The sequence below is a fragment of the Schistocerca gregaria genome, chromosome 1 (assembly GCF_023897955.1).
Source record: "Schistocerca gregaria isolate iqSchGreg1 chromosome 1, iqSchGreg1.2, whole genome shotgun sequence".
NCBI classification, from domain to species: domain Eukaryota; kingdom Metazoa; phylum Arthropoda; class Insecta; order Orthoptera; family Acrididae; genus Schistocerca; species Schistocerca gregaria.
In genome coordinates, this window is record NC_064920.1 from 970,346,045 (window position 1) to 970,369,678 (window position 23,634).

General features: G+C 43.5%; 1 protein-coding gene across 4 annotated transcripts in view; it reads left to right on the top strand.

Annotated features, from left to right (window-relative positions):
- The window catches only part of LOC126276649 (probable glycoprotein hormone G-protein coupled receptor), a 1,482,411-nt gene that overhangs the window by 1,115,267 nt on the left and 343,510 nt on the right, over window positions 1-23,634 (top strand). For all 4 annotated transcript variants that reach the window (XM_049977295.1, XM_049977293.1, XM_049977296.1 and 1 more), the window contains one exon: window positions 14,685-14,759. In XM_049977295.1, coding sequence (XP_049833252.1) covers window positions 14,685-14,759 — 75 coding nt within the window. The remainder of the gene's footprint in view (window positions 1-14,684; window positions 14,760-23,634) is intronic.

A 23,634-nucleotide genomic window follows, 5' to 3' on the forward strand; every position in this document is an offset into this window, starting at 1 on the left:
GATTCCATATTCCGCTAACAGTCATTGGATCTCGACCAACGCGAGCAGCAATGTCGCGATACGATAAACCGCAATTGCGACAGGCTACAATCTGACCTTTATCAAAGTCGGAAACGTGATGGTACGCATTTCTCCTCCTTACACGAGGCAGCACAACAACGTTTCACGAGGCAACGCCAGTCAGCTGCTGTTTGTGTATGAGAAATGCTCATGTCAGCACATTGTAGGTGTCGCCACCGGCGCCAACCTTGGGTGAATGCTCTGAAAAGCTAATCATTTACATATCACAGCATCTTCTTCCTGTTGGTTAAATTTCACGTCTGTAGCACGTCATCTTCGTGGTGTAGGAATTTTAATGGCCAGTAGTGTATATGCGTATTTCGTAAGCCGTTATATGATGTGTAGCGGATAGTACTCTGTACCACTACTATTCATTCCCTTTCCCATTCCCATTCCACTCGCAAATAGACCGATGGAAAAATACAAACTGCATATCTCCCTACGAGCGCTAATTTCTCGCATCTTATCATCATGAAATGTACATTGGCGGCAGCAGAATCCTTCTGTGGCCAGCTTCATACGTCGGTTCTCAATAGTGTTCCTCGAAAAGTACAACTTCTTACCTCCAGTGATTCACATTTGAGTTTTCGAATCATCCAGCCATTAATTTGGCGGGAACCAATAGAAACGCTTCTATAGGGCTGGTTTCTGAGGGAAACCTAGGTTTGCAAATTCGTACACGTTTCGGACATGGCGATCAGTAGACAGGTAATTTGCTATCGAAACTTCCTGGCAGATTAAAACTGTGTGCCGGACCGAGACTCGAACTCAGGACCTTTGTCTTTCGCGAGCAAGTGTTTTACCAACTGAGCTACCCAGGCACGACTGACGATTCGTCCTCACAGCTTCAATTCTGCCAGCACCTCGTCTCCTATCTTCCAAACTTGAAGCTGTGAGGACAGATAGTGAGTCATGCCTGGGTAGCTCAGTTGGTAGAGCACTTCCCCGCGAAAAAGAAAGGTCCCGCGTCCTAGTCTCGGTCCGGAACACAATTCTAATCTGCCAAGGAGTTTCAAATCAACGCACACTCCGCGGCAGAGTGAAAACCTCATTCTGGAAATATTTTGTTATTGTTCATTGTGCCAGACTTTCCGAGAAATTTCGGAAACAGGAGTGAAGAGGGGAAGCATATTGTTCAACATCCTGGGGGAGGGGGATGAGGAGGGGGAGTAGGAGGTGTTCAAAATGGCTCTGAGCACTATGGGACTTAACATCTGAGGTCATCAGTCCCCTAGAACTTAGAACTACTTAAACCTAACTAACCTAAGAACACCACACACATCCATGCCCGAGGCAGGATTCGAACCTGCGACCTAGCGGTCGCGCGGTTCCACACTGAAGCGGCTATATCCGCTCGGCCACTCCGGCCGGCGAGGAGGAGAGGGAGGGACCACGTCCCTTCTGGGAAAATCCCAAGACATCATCAGGGGTTGGGCGAAATTACTTAATTAATTAATTTGATATCAGTTTGAGTTCAACACAGCTTTAGAACACTTACGATCAAATAGATAGAATGGCTAGATAACAAGCATTCCGAATTTCTAACTTCACTGGTGGAAGTGGTAACCAATCGATTATTCAAGCGGATGTGTAGAATTTCAAGATTGGAGACATTCCGGTACCATCAGAATTCCGGAAAATATCTTCCACATATTGGCTAATATTGCAGGAGCAGGTAAGTGCGAGAACAATCGGACAATCAGCTTAACGTCTCACGCATCCAAGTGCCTAACAAGACTAAAATACCGAAGCATGGAACAGAAAACTGAGGGCATTTTAGATGACGATCAGTTTGGCTTTAGGAAAGGTAAAAGTATCAGAGAGACAGTTCTCAGAATTTAACTGTTAGCGGAAACAAGGAAGGAAAACTCAAGGTAATTTCATATGATTTGTCGACATTGAAAATGCGTTCGATAATTTAAGATGTGCAAGATGTTTCAACTTCTGAGAAAACTAGGAGTAAACTATAGGGAAAGATGTTTAGCAAATAGTTTGTACAAGAACCAAGAGGGAACAATAGTAGTCGAAGACCAAACACGGAGTGTAAAAGGTGTAAGACAGGGCTGCAGTCTTTTACCTCTACTGTCCGATCTGTAAATCGAAGAATCAATGATGCAAATAAAAGAAAGATTCAACTGTGGAATTAAACTACAGGATGAAAGGATATGAAAGACAAGATTTTCCGTTGACGTAGCTATCCCCAATGAAACTGAATAAGAATTACATGATTTGTCGTATGGAATAGACAGCCTGAAGAGAACACAATATGGACTGAGAATTGACGGAGGAGGGACGAAAATGATGAAGACTAGCAGAAACGAAATTAGCCACAACCTTAACAGCGAAAATGGGACCACGTAGTAGAAGAAATTAAAGAGGACGAGGAGATTAGTGTTTAACGTCCCGTCGACAACGAGGTCATTAGAGAAGTCGGACAAGCTCGGATTAGAGAAGGATTGGGAAGGAAATCGGTCGTGCCCTTTCAAAGGAACCATCCCGGCATTTGCCTGAAACGATTTAGGGAAATTACGGAAAACCTAAACCAGGATGGCCGGAGACAGATTTGAACTATCGTCCTCCCTAATGCGAGTCCAGTGTGCTAAACACTGCACCACCCCATTCGGCACGATCCAGCTACTTTGGAAGCAAAACGATGAACAAAGCAAAGAGGATATAAGAAATAGGCTACCACAAGCAAATAGGGAATTTCTAGCCAAAAGAAGACTGTTAATATCAAACATAGGCCTTAACATGAGGGAGAATTTTCTGAGAATGGACGTTTAAAGAACAACATTGCATGATAGTTAAACGTGGACTATGCGAAAACTAAAAAATTCAGACATAGCGCTATGGATGGATGTCGAAACTTAGGAATTAGGAATGCAGCAGTTCTCCATAGAATCTGCGAAGAAAAGAACATATTGAAAACAAGTAAAGTAAGTAAACACCAATGACAGACTGGGCCTTGGATCTGTCGACTGGCTGACAGTAAGCTACAGGGCAGTACGAGGAGCGATCTATGATTGTGAGACATCTTAGAAGTAGGTTGTAGATCACTCCACTCCGCCAGCAGATGAATCCTGATGTCATCATCCCTTTCTTACTCAAGCAGCTCCTCATCTGCCTTCACAAGGACTGAGTGGACTCGGTACTACACGTCCATACTTTAGAAAAAATCTGGAGAGGTACCGGGAATCTAACCACGGTCCATCTGCACCGACGCTAGAGACGCTACCATGCTGCTACGAAGGCGGTCCAGATGAAAAATACTGACAAGAATGACGGACAGAGTCATAGAACATGTGTCAAGACACCAGGGAACAAATTTCATGATAGTAGAGGGAACCGTAGAGACTAAAGTTGCCGGGGAAAACAGAGACTGGAATACACTCAACAAATAACTGAGAACACAGGGTGCAAGTGCTACTCTGAATGAAGCGATTGACACAACAGATTAATTCGTGGTGGACTGCATCAGACCAATCAAAAGACCGATAAATCAAAAATAATTCATGACTTGAAGTAGATCAGCAGTATATCATGCTGCACTTTATGTAAAAACTGGGAGTGTGTTATTAAATTACAGTATGCGTGTATTTCTTCTGTTGTATATAGCATCTTTGGTCGCAGCCATTATAGGAAAAACTTTAAATGTGATGACAAGTAACTAAATAAATAAATACTAGTGCTGTAAACGACAGTAGCTCCGGTCCTTCCCACACACATAAGCGAATAGCCTCATGATCGCAAGAAAAATTGGGCGTACTCGTGATCTGTCCAAGTAAAATAAATATTAATACTTAATCTGATGATACAGTTTTATTCCCTACACATTTGCCTTTGAGATTCATTTATATGTTTACATCGGACACTCGCTCTAATCTCTGAAATGAAAGGCAGGACCACTTCACCCGGAACATTGGTCATCGGGGAGAATTCCCGAAGCCCTCCAATTAAACTCCTAACAAAGTAATGTTGTATAATTCATTTTAACGTATTTTCTTTCAGCATACATAGGATAATTGAAAAATATCAAGTCCTAAGAAAATGGTGGCGTTATGAAACAAAGGTCATTTTCTTCCTCCACAAAATCGGGACAAAAGCGTGCAGCGAAAATAATTTTTTCAAGGTATAGTAAAATGGCTATTACTCTGACAGAGAAGTCTTCCGACATGAAATTGTGATCAAAATCTTATGTAACGCTGTCAAGTAATGTTTACTTCTGATTTGAAAAATACGGTTTCCAGAAAAATGCGTATAAATCTTTGGGATAAATTTCTTGGAGTTAAATTAAACATACTTCTAGTCAGCGCTTCCTGGACCATACAGATTCAAAGGAAGTCCTCCTCCATCTTCTTCGTGCCCATGGTGGTCCTGAGGGCCTCTATGGCAACTTCTTTCATCAGGTGCTCCTCTCTTTCGATACGCTTCTTTGTAGAAGTTTTACAGGCTGGTCCGATCTCAAGTTACATCACGTTCGTAATTTCCACAATGCTTCTTAAGTCGTCGTTGAAATAACGTGTCGACTACTTTTTTCCTGCTGTGAATGGTTTTCGGAGACACTTTTCCACAAATTGCCTTGTAACTCAATAACTGAGGTTCTGGCGAACTCGGCATGAAGACTACAATAAAGCAGACATCGTAGAGAATATTTTAAATAAAAAAATCGATTTCTTGAAACTGTCAAAGAGGACTACACACTTAGCCGAACAGATAGAGAATATTGTTGACAATGAAGGAGTTCATTTCCAAAACATTACTGTGCTATATCATTTATTTCATATACACGGAAGCTATATTCTCTGTGTATACTCAGCTATGATCTGGAAGGGGTATTTTCTACGCACCTTTAGTATTTATACATTTAAAACTTTGTGGGAAGATTTCTACTTAATGTTAAAATGAAAACGTGTTTGGCTTTGTCCACATGCTTGAACACCATCTCACTTAGGATTAGGTGAAGAAACGTTACCATATCAGATTTCGTTGTGCATAGGTATTGTGTATTGTTAGTCGTTTGGAATGTTTTACATTCTCGAGGGTTGCGAACTTCTTGTGTGTCTACTCATCAAACACTTTATTTATTCTGTCTTCCAGTTGTGCTTTTTTTTAGCACTATGACTTCTGAGGTCCTCAGTCCCTTAGAACTTAGAACTACTTAAACCTAACACACCCAAGGAAATCACACACATCTATGCCCGAGGCAGGATTCGAGCCTGCGACCGTAGCGGTGTCGACGTTCTATACTGTAGCGCCTAGAACCATTCGGCCACTTGTGCCGGCCATAGTTGTCTCTGATTTAATATCTTGCATCGGATAAATCTGTTCTCTGCATGTGCAGCGAAAAACTGAAATAAATAATCTAATTGGTATAAATGTTCGTCAACAGTTGTGCCATTTAGAAGACTTACCATCAGACGTAATTATATGGTGTATACAGTTGGAGTATGGGGTCAATACAAAAACTTGTTCTACATACAAAATCGTTGAACTAACCAATTCTTGGTTCGTAGCATCACTATTGTTTACTAAGGTACCAACTATAAATCCGTATACAGTGTGTCCGAGGAGGAACGTTCAAAATTCTGGGATATGACAGGAACGATCATTCGAAACAATACAGTCTAGTAAACATAGGCGCTAAACTGCATACCTTAAGAGCTATGAAGACTTGTTCATTTTCGATACTGTGCAACAAATCTCTTCTGATGCAAGCTTTCTGCCTTCCTTATTTTGGGAGGAAGTACTAAGGACAAAAGCAAAAGATGGGCTCTAAAACGTATACCTTCAGAGCTATGAGCGCTTGTTCAGTAGAAGAGCTGTAGCAAAGATGAACAAATACAACTCTTAAGGTATGCCGTTTTTAGCGTATGTTTACTGAATCTTTTTCCTTGCTTTCGTCCATAGTACTTCCTCCCAAAATAAGGAAAGTAAAGAGACGGCGGGAGAAGAGATTTGTTCCGTTGCATCGAAGATGAAGAAAGGAGTGGCTCTGAGCACTATACGACTTAACTTCTGAGGTCATCAGTCGCCTAGAACTTAGAACTAATTAAACCTAACTAACCTAAGGACATCACACACATCCGTGCCCGAGGCAGGATTCGAACCTGCGACCTTAGCGATCGCGCACTTTCAGGCTGAAGCACCTAGAACCGCTCTGCCACAGACGGCCGTGGGATGTATTCCAATCTCTCTTTTTCCGTACAGTTTTTACACTCCAGCTCCTTCTAGTACCCAAGGCGTTATTCCCCGGTGTCTTAACTCACGTCCTATCATTTTGTCCCTTCTTGTCAGTGTTTCGCACGTATCCCTTTCCGCACTAGCTCTGCTCTAGTTTTGAAAACAAGTGACGTCAAGCCCCAGGACAGGAGCACGCGGAAACGAAATTTTACTGCAATCAGTAGAGAACCAGGATATGCTGAAAATCTTCACAGACGCTACAACCCTAACTGAAGACGTCCTCCTCATACGGTAAAAATTAATTGGACTTATTTAAGAAATATATTCGGCGATGGCATATCAGACGGAATATTTTAAAATATGATACTGACAACGTAATTAACAATATTCCAACAGAATCAAAGTACACGCGTTTGTGAACTAATTTCAAAAGTTATAACGCTGTCAAACGAAATCTCGTTTCAACCAATTTTTAGCCTAATTAATACTATCTAAACTGGTAACTATATTCGTATGTAATAGTACAGCTGCCACTGTATGGCAAGTAAACAGTCAGCAAGTGATTGAGTGTGTACATACGGTGCTATGTAAAATGATCATGTGGCATTGTTGACCGGGAGCCCCTGCCCCGGGTTGCAAGTCTTAATTCGGGTGACGCCACATGGGGCGACTTCCTTGTCGGTGATGCTGCAGTGATGACGAGGGCTACACAACACCCAGTCCATGAGCGGAGAAAATCTCCAATCCGGCCGGGAATCGAACCTGGGCCTGCAGCATGGTGTGCAAACACGTTACCACTGAGCTAAGCAGGCGGACGGTGCTATGTGATATCTTTCAAATGAGCCTACAACTGGTTTTTTGTGTTGTGATTACCAGAGCTACTGCTCTGGTAGCGCATGATTATTCATGTATTGTGTACAAACTCGTCTGACTTTCTAAAAGGTTGCAGTGTTTATTTTTCGTCCATTTCCACATTTGCATACATAGTGCATTAGATACATTTCCCGGGGCATAATTTGAAATTGTTGGAAATAATATTTCTAGCAGTAATATCTCCTCGACTAGAGTACACATATACTTCGTCTTCTCATGTTTTTAACGCTTATTTGTATGCATTAACATATCATTTTTGCAAGTATTGGTTAAGAGGGAAGATTAGGTAGTAATCAGTAACATACACCGTTAAATTTTCAGAATCCAAGTACCTTCATTTCTTACAATTAGTCATTATTTTCAGTCTTTACATAAGTCATTTTTTCTACATATTCAATCTTATTTTTCATAAGCTAGGTTTCACAGTTAAATACTGTGGTTCAAATTCCCTCCTGGCTATTTATATTTTCCGCGGTTCCCTCAAATAACTTAAGATCAATGCTAGGATGTTCCTCTTCAAAATGTACTGACATTTTCCTTCCCCAACCTTGTAGCTCTCGAGTTTGAACGACAACGGCATCGCGGTCGCCGGACGTAAACCCTAGCTTGATTCCTTCTTTGACTGTTAGCAACTGATATAAACAACAAACTCAATACTGGATTTGCTAGTTTCTTCACAGAGAAAGTGGCTCTGATTGTGCCAGTGAAATTAAATCAGGTTGAATCGTAACTAAGACAAGACCTCAGACCTCGACGAAGCATTTGCATTTAGTGCCTCTGCGTTGCTCAGTATTATTAGGTAGAGACTGTGTAACTGGAATATCCAGACTGGACAGCATATGACTAATTCGATACAAAGATAAACTTGTTAAAGCTTTCATGGCCACTTGTCGACAAATTCCCTATTGGTTTCTTTCTAGGATTCTTCAGCCGACTTTTGTTTGATGATTTTTCTGACGTTTCGCCAGCACAAGTGGTTGGCACTGTCAGAGCTCCACCTTCCGTTGCAGTCCACTACCACAAGTGTTAAGAAAGAAACGGTATATAGCTGAGAGAATGGTAATTTTTGGTCGGATTTCTGGGTCACTAAGTATAAATCAGTTAAATTTGCTGCGGACAGGATATGGAGCTTTTGGAGATGAGTAAAAGATGGTATATGTTGGAGGAGGCTCGCCACAGTCTGTTGCTCTTGTTCGTGGAATACAAGATTTCTAGAAAAATCTGAGCTTAATCAGCTGGTAAAAAGTATGTATGGGACAGAGTACGTCGATGCAGCTGAGGCAGAGAACGTGATGTCAAAGAATAATTCTCAGACGGTGAATGGATTTGAAAGGAGCGAAGATGCTATCAAGCTGACAAATCAAACGTAAGGTCAAATAAGGCTTTTTTGCATATGAATGTTGGCAGAAGAATACAATCCTCATGTTTGGATTGTTAGCGGTTTTGTTCCACTGTGTGATTCCTGTTGGACAAGTAGTGAGTAGGGCTTTCAGATTAATTTTTTCCGACCGGTAGTCCCAGATATTTTGAAGTAATAAAAAGCTGCATCGGCAGCTTCAGAGTAGAGTGGTAGAATTAAAAAAGACGTACCCAGCGAGTGACAAGTGGATAATTCAGTGACATACTTTGTTCTCATACAAAGAATCTTAGAACATATTCTCAGCTCAACTGAGATGCTTCGAACAGAACTACCTTATCCATACCAACCAGTACAAATTTCGAAAACATAGATAATGTGAAGCCCAACTCGCACTTTTCTCACATGACTTACTGAAAGCCATGCATCAAGGTAGTCAGATACAGACTTTCTAGATTATGGAAAAGTATTTGACTCAATACCACTCCAAGGCTTAATGTCGAAAGTACGATCGTATGTATATCAAGCGAAATTTGTGACTGGATTGAGGATTTCTTGGTAGGGGTAAAGGAGACTTATGGACAGATATAAAAATAGCTTCAGATGTACCCCAGAGAAGTGTCGGTTGGTTGATTTGAAGAAGGGGACCAAACAGTGAGGTTGTCGGTCCCAGCGGGCTAGGGTAGGATGGGGACGGAAATCGGCCGAGCCCTTTCAAAGGAACCATCCTGGCATTTCCCTGAAGCGATTTAGGGAATTCAAGGAAAACCTAAATCAGGATGGCCAGACGGGGTCTTGAACCGTCGCCCTCCCGAATGGGAGTGCAGTGTTCTAACCACTGCGCCTTCTCGCTCGGTCAGAGAACTTTGTTGGGTCCCTTGCTGTTCACGTTGTGTATTAATGACCTTACGGAGAATATTAATGGTAACCTCAGTCTTTTCACAGATGATGCAGTTATCTATAATGACATACGGTCTGAACGAAGCTGTGCAAATATTCGATCATACCTTGATAAGTGGTGCAAAGATTGATAAATTGCTTCAAATTTTCATAAATGAAAAATTGTGTGCTTCACAAAACGAAACAACGTAGTATCTTATGAGTGTAATATCAATGTGTCACAGCAGGAATCGATAAACGGACACAAATACCTGGGTGTAACACTTCGTAGGAACATGAAGTGGAACGATCACATAGGCTCAGTCGGGCGCAAAATCACATTACAGTTTATTCGTAGACCACTGAGAGAATGTAGTTAGTCTTCAAAGGAGACTGCTTATAAATCACTCGTCGCAAATCGTCGAAGCAAATAGCTACTCTACATTATGTTCTATATGGTTGCAGATGACAAAATGTGAAACAAAACAACTGCATTAAATAACTTAAAATCCAGGAAATCCACAGCATGTGGTAACAGTATACAGGGTGTTACAAAAAGGTACGGCCAAACGTCAGGAAACATTCCTCACACACAAATAAAGAAAAGATGTTATGTGGACATGTGTCCGGAAACGCTTAATTTCCATCTTAGAGCTCATTTTAGTTTCGTTTTTCCACCTGCGCTCAATGGAGCACGTTATCATGATTTCATACAGGATACTTTACCTGTGCTGCTAGAACATGTGCCTTTACAAGTACGACACAACATGTGGTTCATGCACGATGGAGCTCCTGCAAATTTCAGTCGAAGTGTTCGTACGATTCTCAACAGATTCGGTGACCGATGGATTGGTAGAGGTGGACCAATTCCATGGCCTCCAAGCTCACCTGATCTCAACCCTCTTGACTTTCATTTATGGGGGCATTTGAAAGCTCATGTCTACGCAACCCCGGTACCAAATGTAGAGACTCTTCGTGCTCGTATTGTGGACGGCTGTGATACAATACGCCATTCTCCAGGGCTGCATCAGCGCATCAGGGATTCCATGCGACGGATGGTAGATGCATGTATCCTCGCTAACGGAGGACATTTTGAACATATCCTGTAACAAAGTGTTTGATGTTACGCTGGTACGTTCTGTTGCTGTGTATTTCCATTCCATGGTTAATGTGATTTGAAGAGAAGTAATAAAATGAGGTCTAACATGGAAAGTAAGCGTTTTCGGACACATGTCCACATAACATATTTTCTTTCTTTGTGTGTGAGGAATGTTTCCTGAAAGTTTGGCCGTACCTTTTTGTAACACCCTGTATACAGGGTGAGTCACCTAACGTTATATATATTTCGTAAGCCACATCAAATACTGACGAATCGATTCCACAGACCGAACGTGAGAAGGGGGACCAGTGTAACTGTTTAATACAAACCATACAAAAATGCACGGAAGTATGTTTCTTAACACTAACCTACTTTTTTTTAATAGAACCACGTCAGTTTTGTTAGCACATCTGAATATATAAACAAATACGTAATCAGTGTCGTTTGTTGCATTGTAAAATGTTGACGCGTGAAACCTCCGTCGTTCAGTTGCGTGTTGTAACAAACACGGGCCACGGTCGGCGAGCAGCATCTGCAGGGACATGTTTACGATGACGACCGTGTTTACGAGTGTGGCTGTAGCACACTGTTGTGGTTTGACCTAGCTGTGGGAGTGTCCGCATGTAGCGCTTGCTGCTATTGTTATTATGCATTCGTCTCCGCACGCAGACCAACTGCAGTATACCGTGTTACCAGACGTCTGTGATAGTGTAGTGTTGTAGGAACTGTGACCTTGGTGTATTCGGACTCTGAAAATGCGGTGGTGATACTCATCTATGGCGAGTGTCGACGAAATGCAGCTGAAGCCTGCAGGGTGTATGCAGAACGGTACCCGGACAGAGAGCATCCAACTTGCCGCACACTACAAAACATCTACCGCCAACTGTATGCAACAGGTATTATCGTAGCACGCAAACGGGTCCGTAACATGCCCGTCACAGGAGAAGCGGGTGCAGTTGGTGTGTTAGCTGCTGTTGCCATCAACCCACATATGAGTACACGGGACACTGCGAGAGCCGGTGGACTGAGTCAAAGTAGTGTCATGCGCATACTGCAACGTCACCGCTTTCACCCGTTTCGTGTATCGCTACATCATCAATTACATGGTGATGACTTTAATCATCGAGTGCAATTCTGTCAATGGGCATTAACAGAGAGTGCGTTGCAGTTCTACCTGTTTACCGATGAAGCGGGTTTCACAGACCTCGGAGCAGTGAATCTACGGAACATGCATTACTGGTCCTTGGACAATCCTCGCTGGATCAGACAGGTAGAGCGACAGCGACCGTGAACTGTAAATGTATGTTGAGGAATCATTGGCGACCATCTCATTGGTCCTCACTTCATTGCAGGGGCCCAAACAGCTGCAACATACATCGCGTTTCTACAGAATGATCTGCCAACGTTGCTCGAAAATGTCCCACTGGAAACGCGTCGACGTATGTGGTATCAGCATGATGGTGCACCTGCACATTCCGCAATTCCGCAATTAACACTAGGCTGACCCTTGACAGGATGTTCGAAGGGCGTTTCATAGGACGTGGAGGACGCATAAATTGGCCAGCCCGTTCTCCTGATCTTACACATTTGGACTTCTTTCTGTGGAGTACGTTAAAGGAAAATGTGTACCGTGATGTGCCTACAACCCCAGAGGATATGAAACAACGTATTGTGGCAGCCTGCGGCGACATTACACCAGATGTACTGTGGCGTGTACGACATTGATTACGCCAGAGATTGCAATTGTGTGCAGCAAATGATGGTCACCACATTGAACATCTATTGGCCTGACATGTTGGGACACACTCTATTCCACTCCGTAATTGAAAACGGAAACCACGTGTGTACGTGTACCTCACCCCTCATGGTAATGTACAAGTGCGTCAGTGAAAAATACCAATAAAAAGGTGATAGCATGTGGACGTGTTGTGCTGTTCCAGTCTCTTCTGTACCTAAGGTCCATCACCGTTCCCTTTGGATCCCTACATAATTCGGTTCTCTCCGATACACACGATCGAACAGCGGAGGAGTGGTACTCAAGCGTCAACTTTAGGTTACAATATCTCCGGATGTAATTAACATTTTACAATGCAACAAACGGCACTGATGACGTATTTGTTTATATGTTGAGATGTGCCAACAAAACTAACGGGGTTCCATTTAAAAAAACGTAGGTTTGTGTTAAAAAACATACTTCCGTGCATTTTTTTATGATTTGTATTAACCAGTTACACTAGCCCCTCACTTCACGTTCGGTCCGTGGAATCGATTCGTCAGTATTTGATGTGGTTTACGAAATATATCCAGCAGTAATGTTAGGTGACTCACATACAGGTAGTAAAAAGCATTTTTCCTTTTTTATAGAAGATAATAAAAACCCCACTGATGATGCTAAATTTCAGCGAAACATGTCTGGGGAATAAAAATAAAAATTGTGTTCTCCTCAAGGCGGACACTCTGCAGAAACAAATCTACTAACAAAGTTTCAATAACAGCCTTTAAATGATTACTATAGGAAGATACTATAATATCACTTCCACAGGAATCGCGAAGACAAGATTAGATTCCTTATGGCATGCAGAGAGGCATTCAAACAATCATTATTACCACACTCCATACGGAATGGAGAGAGAAAAAGCCCTTAAAACTGGTATAGTGGGAAGTAAACTCTGCCACGCACTTCATAGTGGTTTGCAGAGTATAGCTGTAGATGTAAATGTGGAAAATATGTAAGTGATGGACAGTAGTGGAACTGGGTGTAGTGTAACAATAATACTAAATATGGCTCGTTTTTTTTTCTTTATTGTTATTTTGTACCTATACATAGGTAGGCCAGCAGCGGCGTAACTAAGCCGCTCTTCGGCCACAGACATGAACATAGTACAAGCAGTAAGAGATAGAAAGAGACATGGAGGTTAAAAAACAGTAGACAAACAGAGTAAAATAACAGAAGCCGTTCACTGTGGAGCAGTCAAGTTAAAAGGGATTCACACAGCACATAACGGAGAGATACAAAGTAGCACACGTGAACGATGGAGCACGGAACAAGAGACACGGATGCACGAACAGGAAGACAAAACACATAAGCACTGCGGCGACAATCTCCGGCAGTTGGTGATGCACTTGTCACACGAGTAAGGCCGGGGACCTGCCAGAGGGAAGGGGCGAGGGTAGGAGGGAATGGGGGAGGGGTTGATGCCAATGGGGAGAGGATGGGAGAGGGAGGGGTGGTGTGTGGAAGCCCAGGGAGAGGGGGAGGGGAGGGAAGGAGGGAGGGAGAGAAGGGAGAGAGGGTGCCCACAGGATAAGGAGAGGAGAGGGAAGGCAAGGCTCAAAGTTGATAGGAGGGGTAGATGGAGGGGAGGAGGGCATCATCCGGGAGGGGGAGTTGGCGGAAGCCACCTTGGGAGAGGGTGTGGAGAGTGTGAAGATGGAGAGCAGGTGGGATACAGGAGTACAGGCGCGGCAGCGGGTTGGGGTGGGAGAGGATGGGAGAGACAAGCGGGTGGGGAGGATCAAGCTTGCGGGAGGTGTAGAGGATCCGTATCCGTTCGAGGAAAAGGAGGAGGTGTGGGAAGGGGATGAGGTCATAGAGGATCCGCGTGGGGGAAAGGAGGCGGATGCGATAGGCGAGGCGGAGTGCATGGCGTTCAAGGATTTGAAGGGATTGGTAAAAGGTAGGAGGGGCGGAGATCCAGGCGGGATGGGCATAACAAAGGATAGGACGGATGAGGGATTTATAGGTGTGGAGGACGGTGGACGGGTCCAGACCCCATGTGCGGCCAGAGAGGAGCTTGAGGAGGCGGAGTCGGGAGCGTGCCTTGGCTTGGATTGTCCGGAGATGAGGGGTCCAGGAGAGGCGACGATCAAGGGTGACGCCAAGGTACTTGAGGGTGGGGGTGAGGTTAATAGGACGGCCATAAATGGTAAGATAGAAATCAAGGAGACGGAAGTAAGGGGTGGTTTTGCCTACGATGATTGCCTAGGTCTTGGAAGGATTATAGCTCGTTGTGGTAGTGGCTGTATTATTAGCAGCAGAAATCACTTTGGTGATGGCAAGTAGTATTGTGTTAGCTGTAGTAGTAACAGTATTTTTATTACACGCCGATGTAAGAAAAAATTATTAAATACTGATTTTAATAATGTAAATAAGGAAAAATAATGTCTGTATTTAAACTGCTGGTAACATGTTAAAACGTAGAAAAGATGTAAGTGGCGCCATGGTGGTTGTTGCAGGCGCGTGGTCCGGACGGGTTTGGAGTCGGTGCCCGACCTCACGGGTCTGAGCCGCGCCGCCGTCGTACACATGGTGTAAGTACCACAGCACGCTTCTAGTACGCGCCAGTCTCCTGATTCTGAACTGGCACTTCAGTGAAACACGCTTTAGCTTCTTCTACGGAGACCTTCCTTTATTGGCACTTTTTTTCCTTTCTTTTCTTATTCTTTCTGTAGTTCCTGTTCCAGACATTATGTTTGTTCTCATTCTTAACTTTGATGGCAAAGGCCATAAGATGTGTTCAGCAGAACGAAAAGATTTCATGGTGTAGTCAGTGGTGCTGTTCAATCATTCAAAATCTTCGGCAGTAATTACAGGAGAAACCACCGAAGTATTTCGTCCCAGATACATTTACGTGACAATCAGTAACTGTACATGCCATCAACTGAAACACTGAACGACCTTGTTCTAATAGACGCCCGCATCTCGTGGTCGTGCGGTAGCGTTCTCGCTTCCCGCGCCCGGGTTCCCGGGTTCGATTCCCGGCGGGGTCAGGGATTTTCTCTGCCTCGTGATAGCTGGGTGTTGTGTGTTGTCCTTAGGTTAGTTAGGTTTAAGTAGTTCTAAGTTCTTGGGGACTGATGACCATAGATGTTAAGTCACATAGTGCTCAGAGCCATTTTTTTTGAACTGACACACGATCTAAAAATTAACGCGAAACCTTCACCTACTAAACAAAGAAAGACCACAGTAGACTACAACCACCACATGGCTGAACATAGGTATTAAATCCCACAACCATAATATACACATATAAAACCTCCTCTCCTTCCCATTATTAACAACTCGAATACAGTATGAATTTCGGCTCCTCCAAAGTTTTACCACTCTCCCTGCAAGTGACATACATGTCACTTTGTTTTAAAAACCTTCTTCCACTCGTAACACTGTAGCAGCCCATTAAAAGAATACACTTAGTACACCTTCGCTCCCCTACACCTCTCATATGCTTGAGTCTCAGCACGCAAATGTCCCCCGTCCTTGAGAACCCTGGCCTGCTACCGCACCTTTGTCAATACATCCAACCTTCCCTTCATCTCCAAACTCTCCAGATCCTCTTACAGTGTTTCATTTGAGCGTTCAGATGATTAAGAAAATAAGTTACGAGTGCGCATTTGTAAGGGCAGTTATCCCTCTACTTAAATAGACAGCCATTCACAGAAGCCATGTTATTTTCTACTGTAGGGTTACTTGCTGCTTATTATTTCCACCTGCCAGCGTAGCATCTATTAATTAATCCGTTTCCGTCGGTGATCTTGTACTGAATTAGATTGAATCGTAGGTACACCGTGTAGTAACTACGATGTAATAAAAGCAAGTCATTTAATGCAGTTATCGTCTTTAAATTTTTTACAGTATATCCTTGACCTATAACATTATGAAAACTATAGCACATCAAGTAATGTGCAAGGTTACTTAAAGGGTCCCCAGCCCTATGGAGAAAGTGAATTTACAGTGTCATGAATTTTAGTCTTTCTGATGTGTTTTTACGTAATGAAATTTAATCTCCGATTCTTTAGCGATGCTAGTTAGAACCTTGTATTTTGGTGGTAATTTCCTATGGGAAAAAAACTGCTGGGATCATCGGTCCCTAGGCTTACACACTACTTAATCTAATTTAAACTAACTTATGGTAAGGACAACACATACACACACACACACATGCCAGAGGGAGCACTGGTACATCAGACGGGCATCATGTATACGTGTCCAATAGCCAAGATTATTTTCATTATAATAGAAATTCAGATTTTATATAAACCATTAATAGCAGATAGGACTGACGGTGTACAACTACATATATTCCGTTCACATGATTTATATACCGGGCATCCTGTGGTCTCAGGACGTCATTTCAAGCACCTACGCCTCCCAGAGCATATGCTCACGAAACCTACCAATCTTCGAATCCTACCTTAAGTTTCCCAACCCAACCCATCACATTTCAAATAATGGCTCCAACTCACAACTCGCCCTGTTTTCCTCATCTGGCTTCGCACTCACCTCCTCGTATCCACATCCGACCGATCACTTCCCTCCCTCACAGACGTCCCACATCGGTTTACACATAACTTCGTGTGCATCACCATCATCGCGTCATAATTATCAGCATTTATTTTAAGCTCTTAAACTTTTTTATCTTAAAACAGTAAATTCTATAATGCAGTGACAAAAGAGCAGCTGCTTGACAGCTGCCAGCCCGCGCCCCCTCCAGTAGGAGGAATGTACGAGTAAATAACTGTTGACCAAAAAACAAAGGTAAGTACTTTTTTTCAAATGAGAAACCAATTTTGTTTCTCTGTTGACAAGGCTCCGGTAGTAGACAACATTCCATTAGAACTACTGATAGCCTTGGGAGAGCCAGTCCTGACAAAATTCTACCATCTGGTGAGGAAGATGTATGAGACAGGCGAAATACCCTCAGACTTCAAGAAAAATATAATAATTCCAATCCAAAAGAAAGCAGGTGTTGACGGATGTGAAAATTACAGAACTATCAGTTTAATAAGTCACAGCTGCAAAATACTAACACGAATTCTTTACAGACGAATGGAAAAACTGATAGAAGCCGACCTCGGGGAAGATCAGTTTGGATTCCGTAGAAATGTTGGAACACGTGAGGCAATACTGACCCTACGACTTATCTTAGAAGAAAGATTAAGGAAAGGCAAACCTACGTTTGTAGCATTTGTAGACTTAGAGAAAGCTTTTCACAATATTGATTGGAATACACTGTTTCAAAATTATGAAGGTGGCAGAGGTAAAATACAGGGAGCGAAAGGCTATTTACAATTTGTACAGAAACCAGATGGCAGTTATAAGAACCGAGGGAGACAGGGAAGCAGTGGTTTGGAAGGGAGTGAGACAGGGTTGTAGCCTGTCCCCGATGTTATTCAATCTGTATATTGAGCAAGCAGTAAAGGAAACAAAAGAAAAATTCGGTGTAGGAATTAAAATCCATGGAGAAGAAATAAAAAATTTGGGCTCGCCGATGACATCGTAATTCGGTCAGAGACAGCAAAGGACTTGGAAGAGCAGTTGAACGGAATGGACAATGTCTTGAAAGGAGGATATAAGATGAACATCAACAAAAGCAAAACGAGGGTAATGGAATGTAGTCAAATTAAGTCAGGTGATGCTGAGGGAATTAGATTAGGAAATGAGTCATTTAAAGTAGTAAATGAGTTTTGCTATTTGGGGAGCAAAATAACTGATTATGGTCGAAGTAGAGAGGATATAAAATGTATACTGGCAACGGCAAGGAAAGCGTTTCTGAAGAAAAGAATTTTGTTAACATCGAGTATAGATTTAAGTGACAAAGTCGTTTCTGAAAGTATTTGTATGGAGTCTAGCAATGTATTGTAGTGAAATGTGAACGATAAATAGTTTGGACAAGAAGAGAATAGAAGCTTTGGAAATGTGGTGCTAGAGAAGACTGCTGAAGATTAGATAGGTAGAGCACATAACTAATGAGGAGGTATTGAATAGAAATGGGAGGAAGAGGAGTTTGTGGCACAACTTGACTAGAAGTAGGTTGGTTGGTTGGTTTTGGGGGAAGGAGACCAGACAGCGAGTTCATCGGTCTCATCGGATTAGGGAAGGACGGGGAAGGAAGTCGGCCGTGCCCTTTGAAACGAACTACCCCGGCATTTGCCTGGAGCGATTTAGGGAAATCACGGAAAACCTAAATCAGGATGGCCGGACGCGGGATAGAACCGTCGCTCCCGAATGCGAGTCCAGTGTCTAACCACTGCGCCACCTCACTCGGTCTAGAAGAAGGGATAGGTTGGTAGGACATGTTCTTAGGCATCAAGGGATCACCAATTTATTATTGGGGGCAGCGTGGAGGGTAAAAATCGTAGATGGAGGCCAAGAAATGAATACTCTAAGCAGATTCAGAAGGATGTAGGCTGCAGTACGTACTGGGAGATGAAGCAGCTTGGACAGGATAGAGTAGCATGGAGAGCTGCCTCAAATCAGTCCCAGGACTGAAGACCACAACAACAATGTTGATTGTTGGTGTCTTCATTTCTGTGGTTTTTTTACTGCTTAGTTAGAAAAGCAGCTCATTCTAAACTGAAACTGTTGAATTTTTCAGTGAAATTAGAAAATTCGAAAGTAGTAAGGAGTAAAATAACTGTACACTACGCACGCTCCATTACAGGGTTAAGGGTCACGAAATAAGTTCACAAATTCACTCTGATAGTACCACAAAAGAAACAAGGAGTATTGTACACAATAACTACACTCCTGGAAATTGAAATAAGAACACCGTGAATTTATTGTCCCAGCAAGGGGAAACTTTATTGACACATTCCTGGGGTCAGATACATCACATGATCACACTGACAGAACCACAGGCACATAGACACAGGCAACAGAGCATGCACAATGTCGGCACTAGTACAGTGTATATCCACCTTTCGCAGCAATGCAGGCTGCTATTCTCCCATGGAGACGATCGTAGAGATGCTGGATGTAGTCCTGTGGAACGGCTTGCCATGCCATTTCCACCTGGCGCCTCAGTTGGACCAGCGTTCGTGCTGGACGTGCAGACCGCGTGAGACGACGCTTCATCCAGTCCCAAACATGCTCAATGGGGGACAGATCCGGAGATCTTGCTGGCCAGGGTAGTTGACTTACACCTTCTAGAGCACGTTGGGTGGCACGGGATACATGCGGACATGCATTGTCCTGTTGGAACAGCTAGTTCCATTGCCGGTCTAGGAATGGTAGAACGATGGGTTCGATGACGGTTTGGATGTACTGTGCACTATTCAGTGTCCCCTCGATGATCACCAGAGGTGTACGGCCAGTGTAGGAGATCGCTCCCCACACCATGATGCCTGTTGTTGGCCCTGTGTGCCTCGGTCGTATGCAGTCTTGATTGTGGCGCTCACCTGCACGGCGCCAAACACGCATACGACCATCATTGGCACCAAGGCAGAAGCGACTCTCATCGCTGAAGACGACACGTCTCCATCGTCCCTCCATTCACGCCTGTCGCGACACCACTGGAGGCGGGCTGCACGATGTTGGGGCGTGAGCGGAAGACGGACTAACGGTGTGCGGGACCGTAGCCCAGCTTCATGGAGACATTTTCGAATGGTCCTCGCCGATACCCCAGGAGCAACAGTGTCCCTAATTTGCTGGGAAGTGGCGGTGCGGTCCCCTACGGCACTGCGTAGGATCCTATGGTCTTGGCATGCATCCGTGCGTCGCTGCGGTCCAGTCCCACGTCGACGGGCACGTGCAGCTTCCGCCGACCACTGGCGACAACATCGATGTACTGTGGAGACCTCACGCCCCACGTGTTGAGCAATTCGGCGGTACGTCCACCCGGCCTCCCGCATGCCCACTATACGCCCTCGCTCAAAGTCCGTCAACTGCACATACGGTTCACGTCCACGCTGTCGCGGCATGCTACCAGTGTTAAAGACTGCGATGGAGCTCCGTATGCCACGGCAAACTGGCTGACACTGACGGCGGCGATGCACAGATGCTGCGCAGCTAGCGCCATTCGACGGCCAACACCGCGGTTCCTGGTGTGTCCGCTGTACCGCGCATGTGATCATTGCTTGTACAGCCCTCTCGCAGTGTCCGGAGCAAGTATGGTGGGTCTGACACACCGGTGTCAATGTGTTCTTTTTTCCATTTCCAGGAGTGTATTAAATATAACTTCCATCCTACAGAACAGATATGACTTCCCCGAAGCGTGCATTCAACGGGTAATCTACAAACACACTTCGTAGTCTTAATACCTAATAAATTCAAGCTAAACGAAACAGACAAATATCATCTTGAATATTAAAACCACATCACCGTGTAGGTAGCAGCGTCGTGGTCCGAATGAATACCACCACAATGCAGCAGCACTGCTCAGTCGCTGCTGAAGTTCTTTTTATTCGTCATGTTTTACTATCCCTGTTAATAGACATCGATAAAATTAAAATCGCACTTGAATAATTTGAGACAGCTCCATCGAAAGGGCTACGAATATTATTCAATAAACAAATTTTGTTTATAAGAGGAAACAAACAAACCGACAATTTCCGTTGACAATCCACGTAGCATGAACGACGTAATGAGCAGTATTTTTTTTGGTGGGGGGTGGGGGGAGGGGAGGGCCTGGTTCCACGTATACATTACAAAAACTAAATTACGTATATCTGCCGCAACATCAGAGAAAATGTGCCATACAGCTGTTAGGTCGGACACCCAGTATATAATGCTCTAAGACATATAAAAAAAAGACGCACCACGAAGTAATCATCCAAATGGAAATTGACAGATGTACATGTACAGACAGCCAAATGATTAAAATATCAGAAAAATTGGATGATTTATTCAAAACAATGAGCTTCACAAACTGAGCAAATCCATAACGTGTTGGTCCACACTGGCCTTTATGCAAGTAGTTATTCAGCTTAGCATTGAGTGATAGAGTTATTGGATATCCCTCTTAGAGACACCGTGACAGATTCTTTCAAACTGGCGCGTTATATCGTCAAAATTCCGAGATGGTTGGAGGGCCCTGCCCAAAATACTCTAAACGTTCTCTACTGGGAATAGATTCGGAGGCCTTGCAGGCCAATTTAGGGTTTGACAAGCACGAAGACAGGAAGTAGAATTACCTTGCTGAAATGTGAGGGCAGAATGGCTACCATGAAGTGTAAAGAAACAAGACGTAGAATATCGTCCGCTATGCTGTAAGGCTGCCGCGGATGACAACCAAACGGGTTCTACTGTAAAATGAAGTGTCACTCCAAACCATCGAACTTGGATGTCTGGACGCAAGTCCGATGGCAGATTGATTGGTAGCCCGCTGCTATCCGGGGCGTCTCCAGACACTTATTGGGTCTGGAACCTCATTGTCTGGAGTCTTCAGTAATGACTCCCATTTCGAACTGAGCCCCGATGACCAGCAAGGACTTGTCTGGAGACACCCTGCACCGCGGTGGGACACCATCCTTGACTATCACCCACCATACGGCGAGATACCCAACAGTGATGGTCTGGGGTTTCATTTCATTTCATAGCAGGACCTCTTTGGTTGTCATCCGCGGCATCCTTACAGTTCAGCGGTGCGACGATATTCTACAGCCTGATTTGTTGCCCTTCATGGCTAGCCATACTGCACTTACATTTGAGCAAGACAATGCCCGGCCGTTCTCGTCGATAGTTTCCACTGCTCGTCTTCGTGCTCGTCAAGCCCTACGTTGGACAGGAAGGTCGCGCGAATCTCTCCTCAATTTAGGTCATTTGGAGCGTTATGGGCAGGACCCTCCAACCAGCAGGGAATTTTGACGATCTAACGTACCAGTTGAACAGAATCTGGGACGATATCCCTCAGAAAGTCGTCCAACAATTCTATCAATCAAAGCGAAGACAAGTAGCTGCTCTCATAAGGGCCAGAGGTGGACCAACGCTTTATTGACGGATTCAATTTGTGAAGCTCGTTCTGTTGAATAATTCCTCCAGTTTTTCTGAAATTTTAGTCATTTGTTTATTTGCACATGTATAACACGTCTGTAGATTTTCGCCCTATTCGAATAGTTCTTCCGTTAAGCGTGTTTTTTTTTTCTTTTTTTTTTCTTTTAGAGAGTACATAAGTTCAGCTTACAACATAATGTTGCAATAAAAAGGTAGTAAGTATCGTGTACTACGGTGGGACAGTGAACGGAGTTCAACAGAATCAGCTGAACTGAATATAACAAGCCAGCATTATGACATGACTTTTACAGTAATTGGAAGTATTTGGTAACTGTACTAGTGTTCCCAAAGTAAAGCAATGTATTTGGTTTGTTACATGAACTCACGTATAATTTTACTCCTTTTAAATGATGACATTATTGATCGGGTGTCTCTTATATTTCTTTGCATCAAAGAATAGTCAGAGATGCTGACTGAGAATTTTTCACGGCTGTTATGATAGGTCAAAGTAATGCACAATAGCAAGAGGGGTGTACATGGTGACAGTATGGAATGCCCATTCAGCATTTGGCGTTGATTTTTAGTTAGTACATGTTCGGTGAAATTTATGATGTCACTGTAGTGAATGTGAAAAAGCAGAGACGGCAAATGTTATCGACAGCAAATGTGAACTGAGCAAATGTTTTGGAGAGGGGGTCCAAAACAGTGACTGTGTTCCCATGTGGAACATCCCCAGTCTTACGAGACAGAGAGTGAAAAGTCATGCGACTGGAAATTCCTGTTTAGAAAATGGGTTAAATAACAGATACACACAATAACCGTGTACTATTCCTAATGTCTGACAGTTTCAGTACCCCAGAACATATTAGAGAACCGCATATTATGCCATTCGTGACTGACAATAAGTTTCTGTCAAAGGTTTAGGAGAAACCTTTCGTGTGAAACGCGGCTAGTTTTCAATCACACGTAATAGCTTGCAAGCAGTAGATGCAGAAGAACAAATATATTCCGTCTGACTAAATTTTAAACAGGTGTCCCACACTGCAACACACTGCACACCGTACACTAACAACCCAGATTTTACAGAGTAGCTTCCCAAACATTTTTTCAACCAGAATTATTGACGTAGGTATAGGATCAATTACATAATACTGCATGGTGAATGTTCAACAGAAAAGAAAGTAGCATCGGGTGTGTCCCAGGGAAGCGTGAAAAAAAAATAAAAAGACTATTAAATTTAATGGCATCCCTCTCTGAATGAAGACAACAGTAAGCTAATATACAACAACCAGAGAAACAACCTGATAGTATCCAGTCGCCAGAGCAGTTAAAAACCTCTGGTGTGTCTCACATCATTTGAATATCTATTATGTGAAATTCGGCTTTTAAAACTGTGCGGCCTTACATGTTTTTCAATCTTTTGCTAATCTTGTAAGGCCTATTCAACTACCATGTTCAACACCCTCTACACTGCAA